Below are 18,777 nucleotides of genomic sequence, written 5' to 3'. Positions count from 1 at the left end.
TGTAACAATAAAATTTTGGAACACAATTTAAAATCTAGAGTTATCACTATTGTTAGTTCCCATTTTGTTTTTATCAAAATTGGAAGATTTAGATATCTCTGAATTCAATTAACTGAATATGTATTTAAACCTTTAAATTTTTTTTATTTTTTGTAGATTTAATGTCGAAATATCAATCATAAAAAAATCGTTAATAATAAATCAACACGCACAAATATACATACATTTAGTTGACCATGGATAAACAGCATATGCCCTTAATGGATACGTTTTTCAAAGGTAAAATTGCAAAAACATTTTCAACACATATCATTTTCTTAAACATGTACTTCTAACTAAAAACAATGCAACATATGCTGAGCATTATTTTTAAGTTAATTGTAGACATGTGAAAAAAAAATGAATCAAGTAAATTTCTAAAAAAGTTTAATCCATATGTTTAATCTAAGATATGTTCAGCATGTAAAATTTACGCAAAATGTTTACCTTTTGCAGTTGTAGATGCTTTAACCAATTTAATACAGTAGTCCGGTAAATTTATACATATGTGGACCAAAAAAAAGGAGACATTTTTGAAGTGATTTGTTAATGCCAAAAACTGATCAGAACTATTGTTTAAAGATAAATAAGAGGCTTTTGTGTTGTTTTATCCCTTGATTAGGATCACAAGTTGAAGACTTGGCCTTTACATCTTTACATCTTTAATTATCATGAACAGTGGTCTTAAGAGTCCACATGAAAAGCATTTTTATGAGAAAATGGTTAAACTTTGCGCTTTTATGTTGTAGCTCAACATCGAGTACCATATTCTTTAATGTCATAAAACCTGAAAAAGTTCTGATCAGTAGACACAACATCTATTTTAAGGGCGGGAAAAATCCAGTCTATTCTTAGCTATAGCCTTCCTATATCAATCAAAGTACATTGAAGTTACACATATGAAAAAGAAAGTTCAGTCAATTTAAAGTAATGATTGCGAATGTTGACAGACATCCTATACCAGCCACATTAATATATATGTAGTTTTTGGGGTCTTTATTTATTAGTTAAAAAAATATATTTTTGAAAGTGTTGTTTCCAAAAAGCTACCTATTAAATATGCAAAGTTCAGCCATTTGTTTTTGCAAACAGTGGGTATCTCATATATTTATGTATACACTTACGGGTATATCATGCCAAATTTATTTTTCAAAACTAAATTGCTCCTAAGGGTAAATAGGAATTTACGTCAGTAAATTTCTGATAAAAAATTACAAGGGTTGGTCAAAAGGTAAAGTCACTCGATGCATTGTGCTTTTCAAGTACGTTGTTTTTTAGACAAAAGTTTATTCAAACTTGCACAGACATATTTGAAATTAAAATGGAATATGTGATTGTATTTTGTTGATGATTTAAATGATACAAATGTGTGAGACGTCATACACATGTTACATACAGTCATAAATTTTAATCTTGTTTGACTTTTTTTCTCAGATCATATTAAAATAACACATTTTGTATTACAAAGTTTGATTTTATGTGGTATAAAACTTGATACATGTATATTTCATTTATTGAATTTGAGCAATTTAGTTATTTTGAATTATGAACTTTGAACATAGACTACCAAACAAGCTCTTTTGTAAACAAAAAAAGAATTGCATGCTACTGAGTATTTGGATGAGTGACATTTTAAAACAGTTCTGGTTTTTCATTATAATTTATTTATTCATTCGTTTCACAATGCATGTTGCATGCTGCATGCTGCTAAAAACGTTATCATGCACTGGCATCGGAAGCAAATTGAAAGGGGGGGGGCTGGACTAATCCTCAGAAATATTGAGGAAAAAAAACCTAATTCCCAAAATAATGAAAATCCTAATCCGTGTGTGGGGGCGGGGAGGGGGGGGGGTTTACCTCAAACTTCTCAATCTTTCAAGGTAGATTTAGAAACAATTACATGTATCTTTGCTGCGAGAAAAAGTGGGGGTTCCGACGCCTATGTCATTTAAGTATATAATATCCAATATTTCAGTATAGATGAAACTTATCTGTATATCTTGTATTTACAATAAGAATGTAGCTAATGTATAATTTGTTTAAATGATATTCTAAAATATGATATAAATTTATGCAAATTGCAATGCCTACCTTGTAGTGTTTTCCAAAACTGTTGAGAGTAACATCTCCATATTCCTATCATGGATGATTCCATTTGTATACTTAACGACAGATCAAACGAAAACTGTTGCCGGGTTTAAAAATAAAACTGGAATTTTATCAGCCATATTTAAACAGCAAACCCGTTGATTTAAATATTTTGATATGAAAGCTATTTGGAATGATTTTTTTTAAATACTTCAATGTTTCAATGGACAAGTTTTTTGTAAATTTGCACTCACTATAACAATTTCTAACAAAAAAGAATCAAGTAGTATTTATTGTAAATGATAAAATGATATTTTATAAAAAAAAAAATTCATTTTATTTTAAAATATACCGATGGTCAGTTAAGCATTATCGATTGAAAATGAAAACAAAGAATGAAAAGAATAAGATTGAACAATTCTTGTGCTCCGTTCATTAATTCATTGCACATAACTGTTAACCATTTTTATTCAAGGCGACTTTATTTCGCAATCGTCTAGAGAAAAACTGAATCGCAGAGACTAATACGGTAAGGACTAGATTTGGGGACAAGGTTGTCACGAAGAATTTTTTCCCGCGAACTAAAGTATATATATGTACAATAAAAACAAAGCTAAAATGAACTACTGAATAGACAGATACCATGTTCTTTTCTATTCTGCTATTTGTTTAGACGATAGATTAATATAGTGCATAGTTAGTTTGGGGAATATTACAATTTTCCTATCTACTGCTATGCTTATTAATGTCAAGTGATTCTTAAAAAAACCCTTAAAATGTTAAACATTAGTAATTATCGAGCAACATCTTGAATTACCCGGAGCTTTGCTGTGTCTTGCAAACCGACCAATTATTATGATAATAGAAATGATTACATCATCAATTAATTATCTTGTACATTCAAATAGTCAGATGTACTTAACCATTAATCACACTTGGCAGCTTTTCGGAGATTGATTTTGGTGCAGTTGTTTCAAACATTTGAGGTTGGGTTTTTGTCAATCGGTTAATTAAAAATCTATATTTCAATGCAAGATGTATATTGAAAAAACAAACACTCAAAGTATAACTTTTCTTCCTTGTTGTACGTATGGTTTCTTAATTCTTGATCGTTTAAAATCAATCATAAAACAATCATTTAACATATTTTTTTACTTTGTTTTAGAAATGATCACGCAGGGGTGTTAAAGCATATGGAGTCAAGAATACATGTACATATAATTCCGCAAAATAACAAATCTTCGTTTTTAAATACCTAATTAAATATCAAAACAGCAAAACAAAGACCAAATTAAAAAAACAAAACAAAAACATCAGAGATAATTTTTTTCTTCAAAAATTAGATTGTAGTACGTACATTTACACATAGATGACGTTATGACTGGAAGTAGAATGTCCTGTTTATTTGACCGGAAAGCATTGTAAAAATATTTAAAATATAGGGACTCTGATAATGTTGGTGTGATCTTTTGAAAATTTAACAAACGAATGCTGGAACATTTGATAACTTTATCAAATATTCGCTAAAAGGTTAGTTATTATGCTTTTATTTATCGGCTGGGTTTCGTCTGTTGTTGTTTACGATATACACATTCGACTAAAGCAACACGAACTCGTATACTTTGAACTTCACATTAAACACGTATCAATTTTGAACAATGCTTAACTTGAAAAGTGCTGCTAGAATCCAATGTTATTGGTCACTTTGATTTAGCTAGCTATTTTCCTGGCAAAAAAACTGGGGAGAGTTTTAAAAGAACTAGACGTATAACTCATTAGAGGAAAATATAGGATTTTAGCAGCAATTTTTATACAACAGAGATGTGTTTCCTGTACTTGATTTGTGTATTGCTTTGTGAAAACTGCGGGTTAGTGTTGTTCTATCTCATTTTTTATTCAGGAATAAATGAAAGCTAGTTGTAGCTATCACGTGATAATGCACCGAGGTGGCAGTAATGTACTACCCGATTTTATTGCAGTGACATCTATCAATTACAGTTAAAATAAGGTGCTACATTGTAAATTGCCCATATGCTTCATTAACCAACCTTAGTATATTTAATTTTGTCTTCATGGTTATAAGAACCATGTTTGCTTTACGATGCTAACAGAAATCTGAAGATTTGATGTTATGCCTTTTACATCAAATGCACCTTTTAGTCTAAGAAAACAATTCATACATGATTTAAATAATTTTAAAAGATAAACCATGCATAAAAATTTGAGTATTTCATTTCATGCTTTATTTTCCGGTTATGAAGTAAATAACTGTATCCTTTTTTTGTTTTCGGTTCCGTTTTGTTTTCCATTCCACGTTTAAGCAACGCCCTATGTAAGTATACGGCCTAACTCTCTAATCATAAAGTTATAAATTTATAAAAGTTATATAATCAAATGCATAACCTGACGTGCTACATATTGTCTGATAACATTTAACTGGGATTGAATGGGAATGGAAGCTACATAATAAATGAATGATGATTAAAGAAAGATGAATCAAACAATTGCTATTATAGTCTATTACATCACACCCTATCTATCTATAATTAAAGAGGTCATGTGTTCGTGTCAAGAGATTGCTCATGTTTAACTTAAAGAATTTGATTGATATTACGAAACAATGATAATAAAAAAACGGATCTGGTAAAAACATTTCAAATGGATTGAATTAATATGAAGGTAGGTTGTATCAATCGTTAAGATTTTAAAGTTCTATCCTATTCTTACTTGTTATAAACTTTTGTATAATACACTGAGATATGGATTACATGGACCTAAATATACCTTTGGAAAACCAGAAGGGTATTTCTTTTAATGGCGCACCGAGGTAAAACGAAAGTAAGTAGCAAAAAAATATAAACAAAGTCTACGAAAATTCTTATTGATATAAAATATTATATACAATCATACTATAATTACTGACTGTTGTGCTGTAAAAGCAGTTTTGCGATGTGTTAATATCATTAATAATTGTTCATTTTGCTTCTGTTTTACTTTTTATTCATTGACGAAATTAACTATGTTTTGAAAGAAGAGGTATGTCAACAGTACGTGAACAAATATACTTCTTTTTAAAATAATGTTGGTTGAATAATTGAACAAATATTCGTAATTATTCAATATCTGTAAATATATATATACATGCAACATTATATATCACAATAAAGATATATTGAGAATGTGATTGTAATTTGCCTAATTTAATTTGCTGCATGAAGATGTTTTAAAATGGTATTCATGTTACTATCGATATCTACAAAAATTAATTTTAATGCTATTGAAAGATTTTAAGTGTCACGAAACTCGTGATGAATGACAATATTCTCCTCGGCCCTGGCTGGCACATATGTTTCGGTAAAACAAAAACTTCTGTTTACCAAAAGCCGAGTTTAAATGATTTGATCAAAAGGTAATTAAATATTATGCTCTTTATATATAACATTAATTTTTTTTCAAGATTTGTTTAAAGAAGAGGAGGACAGAGAATATGAAATCACCTTAAAGTTAAGGGGAGCAGAAACAATTCTCATCGTTTCTACGATGAGGCACGTCTCTTACAAACGATCCATGTCAATTATTGTGATATTAAACAAATTCATTTTCATAGAAAATTCATACTTAGAATACATTATAAATGGCGATATTTCCGTTCAAAATGATCTCTATTGCTGTATTGTTACGATGCCGCCTCGCCCAAGTATTCCCTCCGAGGAGGTTCAGCTTAATGACACTGATACAGAACGCACAGGACCTGAAAATACTCAAGCACCAGTTGGCAGTAGCAACCCGATTTTAATTGGTCAATTACGGATGATACAAGTTGTAAGGTAAAACTATTCACCATGATATATTACTAATTTTACAAAATATGGAAGACAATTTATATGCTATTACTTCTTGTAAACATATTGTAAGGCAAGCAGGCAATATGCTTTCATTTTTAAACTTAGATGATAATGTTAGACTAGAAACCAGAGGTAATGTATGTGCAATTAAAAATCTTTCAACCAATAGTTTTCATTTAAAAAAAAACACTTCGTAGATAGCTATTTCAAAACAATAGAAATTTATAGAGATTTATTTGAATGCATTTATATTCATTTGAAAAACAGTGCATCGGATTCCTTTGAAGAAACAAGCAGCAGTTCAGATGATAGTTATTCCGAAGACAGTGAAGTGACAAGAGGTGAAAGTAGGCAGGTAAGATATAGTGAATTGACTAAAGATAAAAAAGAAAGATTTTTTTCAAATTATTAAAATATGTTGTTTTCGAGTAATAGAGCATTAATCTACACTGTTTGATGAAATAGTGTGTTCTTATGCAAAGACATGTTTACGTCAACCACTGAAAAGGAAAAAGGAAACTAGAAAAACTCATATCTTTTCAAAGAACATCACATAACACAACATAATTCCATACACTTTCACATTTTGCTTTATGTACTAATAGGAAACTTGCTCCTCATTACAAGTACAGGATGTATGTTCATAAAAAATACATTGCTTCATAAATAGGTCTTTCCACCTTTCAGGTGAAAGACCTCTTGTTTTCTTTATGTTTTTTCTTCTTCTTCTTTTTTTCTATTTACCTCTGGGTCACTTTTTTGTTATTAGGGTTATCAAGAGATAAAGGCTTGGAACTTTTACCAATGCCTTTAATACACTAAGAGGGTTCTTCAATCTGAACCCTTCATACTGAAAGGATCTGAGGCCCCCTTGTAGTAGTTTTTGCCCATGAACGTTTTTGGATTTCCATAAATTTACTTCCAACTTTTTAAATACTTATCATAGAGACTTTGGACCACTTGGGATGAAAGCGTTTGCCTTGGCCGAACACAATGACATAAAGGTCAAAGGTGAAGGTCATTTGGAAATCCGTTATTTAATGATTTTTTATATCTCTTTTGTTTAGGGTGGTAGAAAAAAACTTTTTCATGGATGTAGTAGAACATCTTAAGACATTTAAAGATATAACCCTTCAGCTCCTAATTTGAAACAATTACAGAGTTATTCCCCCTATTGTACGAAATGGTTGTTATCGCTACTCTTCTAAAACCATAAGAGATAGAGACTTGGGACCTTTACCAATGTCTTGAGTACAATTAGAGGGTTCTTCAATCTTTGCATACCTAAATGATCTGAGGCCCCCTTCTAGTAGTTATTGCCACTTAAAGTATTGAAACTTCGATAAAACCCCTTCCAACTGTTTATTTATCTATTATAGAGATTTTGGACCACTTGGGATGGGGGCGTCTTTCTTGGCCGAACAAAATGACTTAAAGATCAAAGGTCAAGATCATTTAGAAATCTGTTATTTTAGGAATTTACATATCTTTTGAAATGAAGAATTATAGTGAGGGTTTCAATAGCTTGCTGGATTGTGCAACAAGGTATTCAATTGGTTCAGCCAGGTATCACATCAAGTCCTGTAGTTACTCAAGTGAAACTGTTTTTACAGTCAGCCCATTCATTTTGTACAAAGACGGCTAGCCTCTAGAACACTCTCGTCTATTGTTAAGTTTTCTGTTTATATGCTGGTGTAAAGAATATTCACTTGGCTCAGTTTTGTTCAGAGTACATGTAAGTGGAAAAAAAATTTCAGAAAAGTAATTTAATAGATTTTGGAATATAAAAAAAAGGATACTTAAAGAAATTGTTTCAAATTAAAAAAAAAATCTCTTTTAAAATAACTTATGTCTTTGTGGTTTTCCCATTTCATAGTACAACACATAGCATAGGCATAATAATTTTCTGTATACCTTATAGAGCAATCTAGCAACTCATAAACAATATTAAGGTAAAAAGACCTCTTATTGTTCGAGAACAATTAGTCTACAAGTTTTAAACGTAGTCTGCTTATAAAGGAACTTTTACTTTGTATGGTACTTTTTTGTTGTCCTACCGATTATAAGAGATAACAAAGAAGAAAACCCAGAGATCCCTCAGCTCATATTATTCGGGTACAACGATAAAAAGAATATGACCTAGCATTCGGTTCATATTTACTTTTAAATGAATATACCACAAACTGGTTTTCCCTTTTAACAACTAATATTAAATGATTAAATGATAAAAACATAAAATGAAACTCTATTATTTGATACAAACTTCAATCAGCTTATCAAAAGTTTTATCTAATGGGTAACTTATTTGTTACCCGCGTTGTATAACTTCTTTCAGAAAATCATCAGTAAATGTTGTTATTGTTAGATCAAAATCAAAAGTCACTGCATATTTTAGATACATGTATTTATACTAGCAAAGAAAGAAACATACATTTTGACCACGTAAACATTGCATTCGGAGAAATGTTCCTGGAAAAGAAAATTAGATAGAAATAACTTGTTATTTCCCATGCATGACCTATCGGTACTATCTAAAATACGTTGTTTAGTTCATAGATCTATAACACAGCCATAAACAACATTACCGATAATAGTGATCTTCTTTGAGGTTTTCTAAAATAAAGAAATAAATCATTAAATATTAATGATTTGTATAATGTAGACATGAGATACTATATTGTGAAATACTTAAACTGCATAAAAAGGAAACAACATTTTGTGTTAATTCCTTGCTAAGTACAAATACAACTACCGTAATTTAATGTTTTTCAATGCAACATTCTTGATCTAAATACTATCTGAATTTGAAATAATTGCTGAGAGTCCCAATTAAAAAAAAATATTGAAATTATGAATGATCTTCAAAATTATTAAGGGTTCTATGAGAAGTACATCATCAATATCTTCTCACAAAACAATAACCAGAAACACCGACAACAAATTAAACAAAAGGAAGGAGCAGTGCCCGCTTTTCTGAGCTATGTTGCATACACGTTGACATTTGTGTATTTAAAATGAATCGCTATGAAAACATTTCGTTACAGGTAGCTTAAACAAAAAGAAATGTTTTCAGCATCATTCAGGTTATTTGAACGGTGTTTAAACGTTCTTTACAAAATAAAAGTAACCTTTAACAATTCTTTCTTATTTGTTCTAATATAACATACTCTAAAATTAATTCTTATTGTTTTAATAATATTGCAAATAATATTATTTATTTATTTTCCAAATCATTTGTAGCAATCCAGTTTACAAGCAGAACAAACATTATCCTTGATTGACGCAGCAGATGAAATAGCCAACTCATCATCAAATGATCCACTTCAAACAGGTCCTAGTATGCAGGGCAGTGATGTAAAATCTACATGGGAAATTTCATCAACAACAAATCCTTTTTACGAAAGTAACGAACGACCAGAAATGGAAAATTCTCAGGAAATTACATCGAGTGCCCCATCATATCCTATGTTTGAATCTCTATTCGATCGATTGAGATCATTCTCAAACTGGCCCAGTCATAAGACTCAGACACCACACGAAATGGCATATGCAGGTTTCTTTTATAAGGGTTATGGAGATTTTACACAATGCTTCTTCTGTGGAGGAGTACTTAAAGATTGGGAGGCTGAGGACGATCCTTTGGTGAGTAGCCTGAGGAGTGATAGAAATAGAACAAACCATATATGTGAAGAGTTTTAATGACTTTTACACAGAGTTTGAGTTTCTTAACTTGTAAAGTATAAATTGTTTTATGCCAAGACTATTTTTGGTGCTAGAACCACATGACTCTCTTCCGCTCGATACGTTTAATTCATTTTGCTACAAAAAACTCTCATCGAAAAAAACCCGCACAGAACAAAATTTGACCAATATGACGTCGAGCCTTCCAGAAAAATAGAAAAAGACGACATTTTAAACTTGCATTCACCTGTCATACCTGAGTGACCACTTATACAACAAAGGTGATGTAAACGTACTACATGGTACGATCTTTGGCGGATATGTATTTGACTTAGCGTAAGCCGCTTTATAATGCCCAACCAAATGTAATACTTTTACACAATACTGACCAAAGGAAAAAAATACAAAACTGACCAAAGGAAAAAAAATATAGGGCAACTGATAAAATGAGGCATTGCAACATTAAAATATTATATTATGTGCAATACTCGATTGGCCTGTTTTCCGTTTTCCAGTAATGAATTTGTCTAAGATTCGTATGAACGGCTTCAAACCTACTGCCAAAATGTGTTTTCATTCACGATAATGACTAAACAAAATAGACATGAGAAAGATAAAAAGGCTAAAAAAAAAGTTGAAAATGCCAATTTTACGTTCATTCTCTGATACTTATATCAATAAAAATTAGTTTAAAAATCTGTTTTAAGATACAGTTTTACTTTTTCTTTAGATTGAACATGCAAGACACTTTCATGACTGTGCATTTGCTCAACAAATTCAAAAACAAGGGTTCATTAATTTGGCAAAGAAACGAACAGCTAATTTGGTATATGGTTTCCTACAAATTAATAAGTACAATTTTTCTTTTCATTATCAATATCTTAAACCTACTTAATTATTGTAATTGAAAAGTCCTGATTTTTTTCCATTTAGAATGGTCAAGAACACCAGGAAGTAAATGAGACTTCACACAAAGATACAGGTTTGTGTCTTGAAAATAGATATTTGAAGAGACATGTGATCAAAGAATTATAAATGATAGCTTAAAATCACTATTTCATACTTAGGTTGGGTATTAGTTACTTTTACTATGTAAAAATCTAGTGAAAGTGAATGTCAGTATAAACAACCAATACCTACACTTGAAACAAAATCGGGAGAGAGAGAAAGAACAAGAGAGAGAGAAAACAAGAGAGAAAACAAGCGAGAAGAATGTTAGCAAGTGAAAAATTATAACTTTTAAATGTTTTGACAAATGTACACCCTATTGTGTTTTTGAAGGCCTGAGTATTAAACGCATCAACAAGATATGCCTGTACATTATATAAACAACTTATAATAAGCCCTCAGTGAAAAATACGGGCGATTTGTTTTATTAATCATTCACTTATAAAGCTATATTGATATCTCTGACCGGGCATTCACGAGTATTTTGAAATTACTTTAATTTGTTCTGTACTCAAATCCTTTGAAAAAAGAGCGTGACTCGGAGTTCAATGCTTTGATACTGAACTGAAGAAAAGTGGTGACGGCGGGGCTGATTGATGAGAAAATATGTAGATATGGAAAAATGTCGATTGCACATTGTGATGTGATAAATAATATTGAGCCATTAATTTAATCTTGAAATACCCTGTAGACATGTGTGTTATTGATATGACATCACGTGTCGTATAACACAGGTGATCCGACATCAGCCAAGGCAGAGGAGGAGAAGGTGGTCATATCGCCAGCAGTAACTAGCATTAAACGGATGGGCTACAGCGAAGACAAAATCGAAGCAGCAATCAAAATTATCAAAAGCAGGCTACCAAGAGGTAAAACAGCAATTATCAACAACAAAAAATTGATAAAAAAAATGTCAATGAATAATTTGATTTATTTCAACTCATGGTCTGCAATTCACAAGCTTATTGTTTATCCACTGAGCTATAATATTATGCAACTAAATAATCGATACAAAAAAAATAACAAAACATTTATATCTTTTGACATAGTGTGTAAAGATTGATGGCTTCATATTAAAATAAATAAAAGTTGTGTAATTGAGTAAGATAGTATCAGAATCACAACTCTGGATCGGTAACAAATTATGATTTCAAACTTTGGATACGGGTTTCAGGAAAGCACAAAATCTCAGCCCAAGAAATTCTGGAGGTCATTTTCGAATTGAATGAATCCAGTGCATCTGGCACTCTTCGGGACACTGTCTCAGAAAATTTTTTGTATGATACCACCATATCAGAATCTGTGATGGAAAACACCACATATTATATGCACTATCCAACTCCAAACGAAGAGGGGAAAATCTTTTCTACAAACGAGCCTTACATAGCAGCAGAAGCTTCCAGTTCAGGTTAGTTACAATTCAAGATATCAATCATAAGGGTCGAAGATTACTGTCATGAATGTCTTTTTGAAATTCCTGAATTTAATTTTGATTACTTATTTTTATGCTGCATAAAATTGCAATGCCATTGAGGTCAAATTCAAGAAACGTTGTAATTATTCTTAATTTACTGTACATAGAATATTAGTATATAAACATGTTTTAATGACTTTTTATCAAATTTCCATCTTCTGTAAAATCATTAAAAATATGCTAATTCATAGGGTACCCCTCGCTCTTCCCTATATCATCATTAAATTACGAAATTTATCCATTTCTTTTGTTTATCAGAACAAATTTTTTAAATATAGCTCCAAAAAACTACACAACCATAATAATTGCCTCGCCGATATAAAATGGCCAAGTATTCAACATGTTCTAGGTCATGATAATTGCATACAGCAAAAAATTTACATTTCATTTATTTTTTGAAAATGAAAATTAGCAAATATTAAGAGAACATATGTTTGGAATAAAATACATAAATACTCTCAACTTAAGCCAAGATTTCTTGTTTCCTGTACTATTTGATAAAAACATATTCTATTGTTTTAGCACATCCAACAGAAGAGACATCGCAAAACGATCAAATAGATACATGTACAAATGCATCGTCATCCCCGTCTTTTGACGGTAAGTGGAAAAGGAAACATGACATGAAAGTGATTCATGTTTAAAAACACTTAAAACGTCCATGCATGTGAGTGTGTGATATATAACAATGTTTGTGACGTATTATTCTCACTTGTCAATCAACATTTATGCGTGTTTAAGCCAAAAAAAAAATTCTAACGTATTGAATCTGAAAATAATAAAAAAAAAACAACCTGAATAATTATTGTTTTATAGATATGACTTCACTGAAACAAATGAACACGGACCTGAGGAATCAGACTCTGTGTAAGATCTGTGTAGAGAAGACCGTATCAATTGCCTTCCTGCCCTGTGGACATTTAGTCTGTTGTGAGGACTGTGCTACCGCCATGAGGAAATGTCCGATCTGTAGGGAGTTAGTCAGGAGCACTGTCAAAACATGGGCATCCTGATGTTGCATACATTTAACCTCAGTTCTACTCTTCCCCAAATAATTGTTGTCTACATGGATGAAGTACATGTATGAAAACTGGTAAAGTGCATTATATGACTTTACAGCAAGCGTATAGTTAATTTCACCTATCTCTTAAATTGATAAGAACGATGTAATGATTGCGAAACGAAACTTGGGTCTTGAGATATTACTTCAAGTTTGCTTAAATTTTGCAAAGTTGTTTAGTTTTTTCCATGATAAAGATGTAACTCTGATACCTGATGGAAAAGTCTCTTTCATTTTTTAAAAAAAATTATATTATTTTGAACAATGTCGATGCTAAAATTAACATTTTATTACACTTAAATTTCACCGGTAATTGATATTATTTTTTCAGTGTTGTTGTTAAGAAGAGTTTTTATGTACGGAATTTTGAAATTTTTAAATCATTGTATTACGTAATTCTGAAATAATTTAATCTATTAGAGTGAATATTTCGAAGTTTTGTTGAGTGTAGAATAAACTTAAACAAAGCCAAATGACACATGTAAGGAGAGCAAAATCTTGTGTAAGATATGACGTAGGGAACATAATTTTGCCTTCCTGAACTACAAACTGTGCCTCTGTCATGAGGTAATACCTGTTACATCAGTATTGCTAGGAACATTGCATTGCCAAACATTTCATCAATTACACATGTGAAGTAAATTTACAATTTCAACATGGATATTTGCTATAAAAGATTATATTGCTAAGCAATGATAGAATCAATAGGGATTTTTGCAAGGGTACTGTCAAACCTTCCCTTGTGTGAAAATATGGTGGAAACATCACTATATTTCATATTTATGTATGTGCTTTTTTGTTATAATTGTTTATAAAATAATGCATCAAGTAGCCACAATACAACGTTTAAATGTTTGACAGATGTTTTTAATTATTTTCGCCTTTATTATTACATTGTTTTTGTACTCGCATTAAAGTTATGATCTTGCTTTGTATTTTGTTTTAATTTAATTTTGATTTTTGTTTTTTATCTAACATTGTTTTTAAAAGTGTTAAAAATGACGGGTGAAGCTTTGTCTATAGAGTTATCTTATATACTTCAAAATAAGCATCAATGCATTTTGTATGACCTATGTAACACGATAATTGTGTTCTTTAGAATTGCAAAAAAATTCTGTCTCAAATTTAAACTTTATCTATAAATTGATTATTACTTTTAATTAGCTGTGACATCATACTATATTCAGTTCTCTAATAATGGTATTTAAATGGGAGAGATAATGATTTGTCTTCGTGGGGTTCAACACACCAGAAATAGGTTAAAAGCATATCAAAAAACAAAAAAGCTACTTAGATAGCCTTTTATAATTACATCTAATGATATCTACCGAACTGATAAGTGCACATTAATTTTGTAGGTTTAAACATTGAAACTGAAAATTTAAATTGAAAGTATATTCATATATTCGAATATCAATTAGAGAGTTTTTATGGTACCATTTAAAATCCCCAGCTGGTAAACTTTTAACTGCATACGGACACATGATTGTAAGTCTTATTATACAAATTGCCGACTTCAAACAAATGTTTTTCGATGCTTTTTAACCTTTTGACATACATGTTGTTGCAAATATTTGTCAAAGTTTTTGCCAAGGATTTTAAATATTATTCCATTAACCGGCATTGTATTCATTGATCTATCAAATTCACTTCTCATTCGGAAAAGGCATCAGTGTTTTACACTACTTTAGAAATCAGACATCAGAATTAAACCATGCAATAATTTTTTTTTTAAATGGTTTAAGATTTATAACCCCTCATAGCAAGCAGGTACACGATTAGATCAGTGTCGATACATGTATAACTAGTTTTTCAACTAAACGCAGACAAAAGACGTCCACATCAAACATTTAAAAATTGCGACAAAAAAATTAATGTTTAGATATTGAGCATATTTTTTTTAATTGTATGAAGTGCCAATGTCTTAACTGCAACTTTATGTAATTACATTAATCCATAGGATAATGAGCATACCCAATTTTTTACAGGCTTAATACATAGCGCATATCTGTCTATATATATATATATATATATATATATATATATATATATATATATATATATCTTCTTCGTTTCTCTCAGTCACTTTTAAGTGATTATCGGTTCTGTGCGTTACTGATTAATGTTATCATCAATAGCTACTTGTATTGGCCGACGTTTTAGTTTGTTTTGTTGTTGTTTCGAAATCTTTCAAAATGACAACATGCAGACATGCAAATTAGAGAGAGAGAGAGAGAGAGAGAGAGAGAGAGAGAGAGAATAATGGATTTTCGATTTTAGTACCGCTATTCTAATTTTAGACAACTCTACAATATTAATTGCAATATTAAATCAACCCACCATGCACATTTTTGAGTGCTATCTTAAACCAAGAGCAGACAAGTCTTAACGTCATGATATTTGCTGAACCGAAAGTTTAAGAAAACAAGGAATTGTTTTATTTCAACCCCGTTTCAGGAGGCCGAATTTAGTTTTCATTGCGCATGTTTTTGCGCATTCTACTATAATACAATGGATTGATTCTCTAATGAAATTTTTACGATGTCATTTATAAAACTGAACACAGTAAACAATAAACAGATAGAAATGTTTAGCTTTTCTAAGAAAAGTTTTGTTTTTTTAACAATTTGCGGTAGGGGAGCATTACCATTGCGCTTTTATGACGTACATTGTAATTATAAAATGAAGCTTTGTAGGAGTACGTAATAAGAAATAACATAAAAGAAAAAGTAAAAATTGTACACCATTGAAATTTTATACAATCATATGCTATTCCCGGGGAATAATCTTTTGAATAAATCCATTTTACCAATCATTCGTAATGCTCCAGATATATAGCAAAATTTGGTGCGTTTTAATATTTTGAGACGGCCCCACTAAAACCGAGACGGTAGAACTTTTTTACATATAAGATAGAAAATGACAGTACCAATCATATATAACAATTTGAGAGAAAAAGCTATTGTAGCATTTTTTAAATCTGATTTGAAGTGCGGAAAATGACAATTTCCTATATATTTCTATAGTAAATGTACCTCTCTTTTGAGATGGTCCCTAAAAAGAACCAGACAGTCGACTTTTTTTTAAAACTTTGCAAAGTAACTAGAATTGGTTAAAATGACATATAATTAAAAAAATGAAGAGTTTTGCTATTGTAGTTTTTCCGCACCCCCCCCCCCCCCCAATCGGTCTCCTTACAATTAAACCATATTGACAACAAACGTCCGGTGGAAATAGCCAGACTTCATAACACATGCATTGAAGTAAAATGAAGCGAGGAATAAACGTAACAGTAGTGACAAAACATAACCCAAGGTACGGCGTAAAAGGCAGTCATTCTTTTAATGGCTTTTGCATTCAATGCTCAAATCATAATTTAATGTTGAATCTGAACAAAAAAGAAACGCAAACAAAAACAAATTTATTAACTAGAGGCCCATGGGCCATATTGCTCACCTGAGCAACAATATGCATGATAAAATCAGCTTAATTGAGTCATTATAAAAATATGTGGACAATATGGTATATTACATGGTAATCCTGTATTAATAAAAAATCACCACCCACCAGGTATTTTTGTGTTTGTGATCCAGTTCCTTTTTAAACAGGATGGTTTTATAATCATATAACATGTGGAGTATTGTAGTTCTGAAACAGATCATAAGCAATTGTTTATAAACGGGACATAAACCTACATCACACTCTGAACCTCTTGTGAGACCCAAGAATGGGTCAAAGGGCCAAAGTCTGAACAATTTTAAAGAATAAGCAATATGTCAAAATGCTTGCATATTAGTAAAACCATTTATGATAACATTTCAGTTTTTGTGAATAATTAGAATGTTTTCCTTTGTACAACTAGATCCCCAATGTGGCCCAAGCCTACTCCTCAAAACGAATTTGAATCCACATTACCTGCAGGTTGCTTTCACTTACATGTAAGTTGCAGCTTTTATAGGCAAATGGTTTTTTTTTAAGATTTTAAGATCTTTGCCTATTTCTCTATATATCCCTTTGTAAAAATTTGCTTCCCCCGTTGTAACGCCATCCTATCCCCAGGGATCATAATTTAAACAAACTTTAATTTGCACTACCAGACGATGCTTTCACACAAGTTTCAGCTTTCCTGGATGATTCATTTCTGAGAAGAAGATTTCAAGAGACTGTTCACTACATATTCCTCTGTAAAATTTCAACTCCTCATAGTGGCCCCGCCTTACCTTCCAGAGTCATGATTTTCACAACTTTGAATCTACACTACCCAAGAATGCTTAAGTATCATAAATTTCAGATTACATGACTAAATGGTTTATAAGAAGATTTTCAAAGATTTACTCAATATATTCCTTTGTAAAAATCGATCCCCAATTGTGGCCCAACCCTACCCCAAGGGTCATGATTTTCTTAACTTTAAATCTACACTACCTGAAGATGCTTCCACATAAGTTTCAGCTTTCCTTGCTGATTAATTTCTGAGAAGAAGATTTTTAAATATTTACTCTAAATATTACTATGTAAAAATTCCACTCCCATTGTGGGCCCGCCCTACAACTAGGGATCACATTTTTCACAAATGTGAATCTACACTACCTGAGGATGCTTCCACAAATGTTTCAGCTTTCATGGCCAAAAGGTTCTTGAGAAAAAGATTTTTAAAGAATTCTCAAAAATAATTTCTCCTTGTAAAAAGGCGAGGTCAATTTGAACCACTTTGAATCCCTTTTGAAATCTTTTTATTGACCTTAACTGTGAACAAGTCATGGGGAGCAGTTAATTGCATTAAGAGGAGAGCATAGATAATAAGTAGTGTGGGGAGCAAGGGAAGAAGATATTAGAAGAGAGAGAGAGAGAGAGAGGATGCTTTGCAGGACATCTAGAGCGTTAGTGGTCCAATGAAATGATTCTATTAAATGACCTTTAGAATAGCGAGAGGGAAAGGTTAGCAAACAGATCTTGCAGTAAAAAACCCCGTAACAGTGATAGTTGATGTTGTTCGTCGGTCACGGTTTTTACATCAATAACGCTATTAATAAATCTAAAATGGTATGAATCAATAACAATTCAATGTGGATGAGAATACATCATATTTTAACTTTTTAAAATAAGTTTAGAATTCCAAGCAAGTTTGGAAATCATTAAAAACACAGTGCAAGTTTCAACCAACCCCCTACACTATTATTCCAACAATACTACAAATGATAGATAGGTAAAAAGTTATAATAACAGCTTATTGATCACAAAGTGTGTAAATTTCACTTTTCCGTTCCGTAACTCAAATGCAATGATTTAGTTGTTACACATTCGAAAAAATGATATCAAATCATTAAGCAACCTTTTGATAATATTAATTCATAAAATATGATTAAATGATGCAAAGTAAAAAGTTAGTGACCATTCCATACAATTAACCATTAACGTCATAGTATTTTTCTGTTTCAGTTCCGTTCAGTTTTCCTTTCTGTTTTCAGTTCCGCGTATTAGCAACACCCTATACTTCTCCTTATCGATGAATATTGCATTACACATTAAAACACTGTGCTACAAAAGGTCATTTTAGTATGTAGAGAAAAAATTAATGAGTGGTAGGAATCGTTGGAATGTTAAGACATAATTGTCAAAGTTCGGGTTATCTATAACTATGA

The 18,777-nt window shown here is 31.1% G+C and overlaps 1 protein-coding gene across 6 annotated transcripts; it reads left to right on the top strand.

The window, feature by feature from the left end:
• The first annotated feature begins 3,507 nt into the window (after window positions 1-3,507).
• LOC105335292 (putative inhibitor of apoptosis) lies at window positions 3,508-14,063 on the top strand. Of its 6 annotated transcripts, none has more exons than XM_011439116.4 (10): window positions 3,511-4,965; window positions 5,585-5,954; window positions 6,240-6,327; window positions 9,213-9,614; window positions 10,384-10,479; window positions 10,587-10,635; window positions 11,336-11,470; window positions 11,776-12,009; window positions 12,610-12,675; window positions 12,892-14,063. In XM_011439116.4, exons 2-10 carry the CDS (start codon window positions 5,668-5,670, stop codon window positions 13,086-13,088), a joined length of 1,554 nt encoding a protein of 517 aa, XP_011437418.3. In that variant the 5' UTR covers window positions 3,511-4,965; window positions 5,585-5,667; the 3' UTR covers window positions 13,089-14,063. The 6 variants fall into 6 exon arrangements, with proteins under 6 accessions (XP_034334591.2, XP_011437418.3, XP_034334592.2 ...); XM_034478698.2 differs by having other exon boundaries at window positions 3,531-4,806; window positions 12,598-12,675; XM_034478697.2 differs by having other exon boundaries at window positions 3,531-4,965; window positions 12,598-12,675.
• Window positions 14,064-18,777: the final 4,714 nt, after the last annotated feature.

Source organism: Magallana gigas, chromosome 9, assembly GCF_963853765.1.
Source record: "Magallana gigas chromosome 9, xbMagGiga1.1, whole genome shotgun sequence".
NCBI lineage: Eukaryota > Metazoa > Mollusca > Bivalvia > Ostreida > Ostreidae > Magallana > Magallana gigas.
Note: the sequence above shows the minus strand (reverse complement) of the source record. Positions and strands in the feature narration are given on the sequence as shown.

Bases quoted from the DNA above. Each gene is read 5' to 3' on its own strand.
- LOC105335292 (XM_034478698.2), top strand. From the start codon at position 5,668: ATGAGGCACGTCTCTTACAAACGATCCATGTCAATTATTGTGATATTA. The intron at 10,636-11,335 runs GTTTGTGTCTTG...CGTATAACACAG, and splicing joins GACTTCACACAAAGATACAG to GTGATCCGACATCAGCCAAG. The intron at 12,010-12,597 runs GTTAGTTACAAT...CTATTGTTTTAG, and splicing joins AGCAGAAGCTTCCAGTTCAG to CACATCCAACAGAAGAGACA.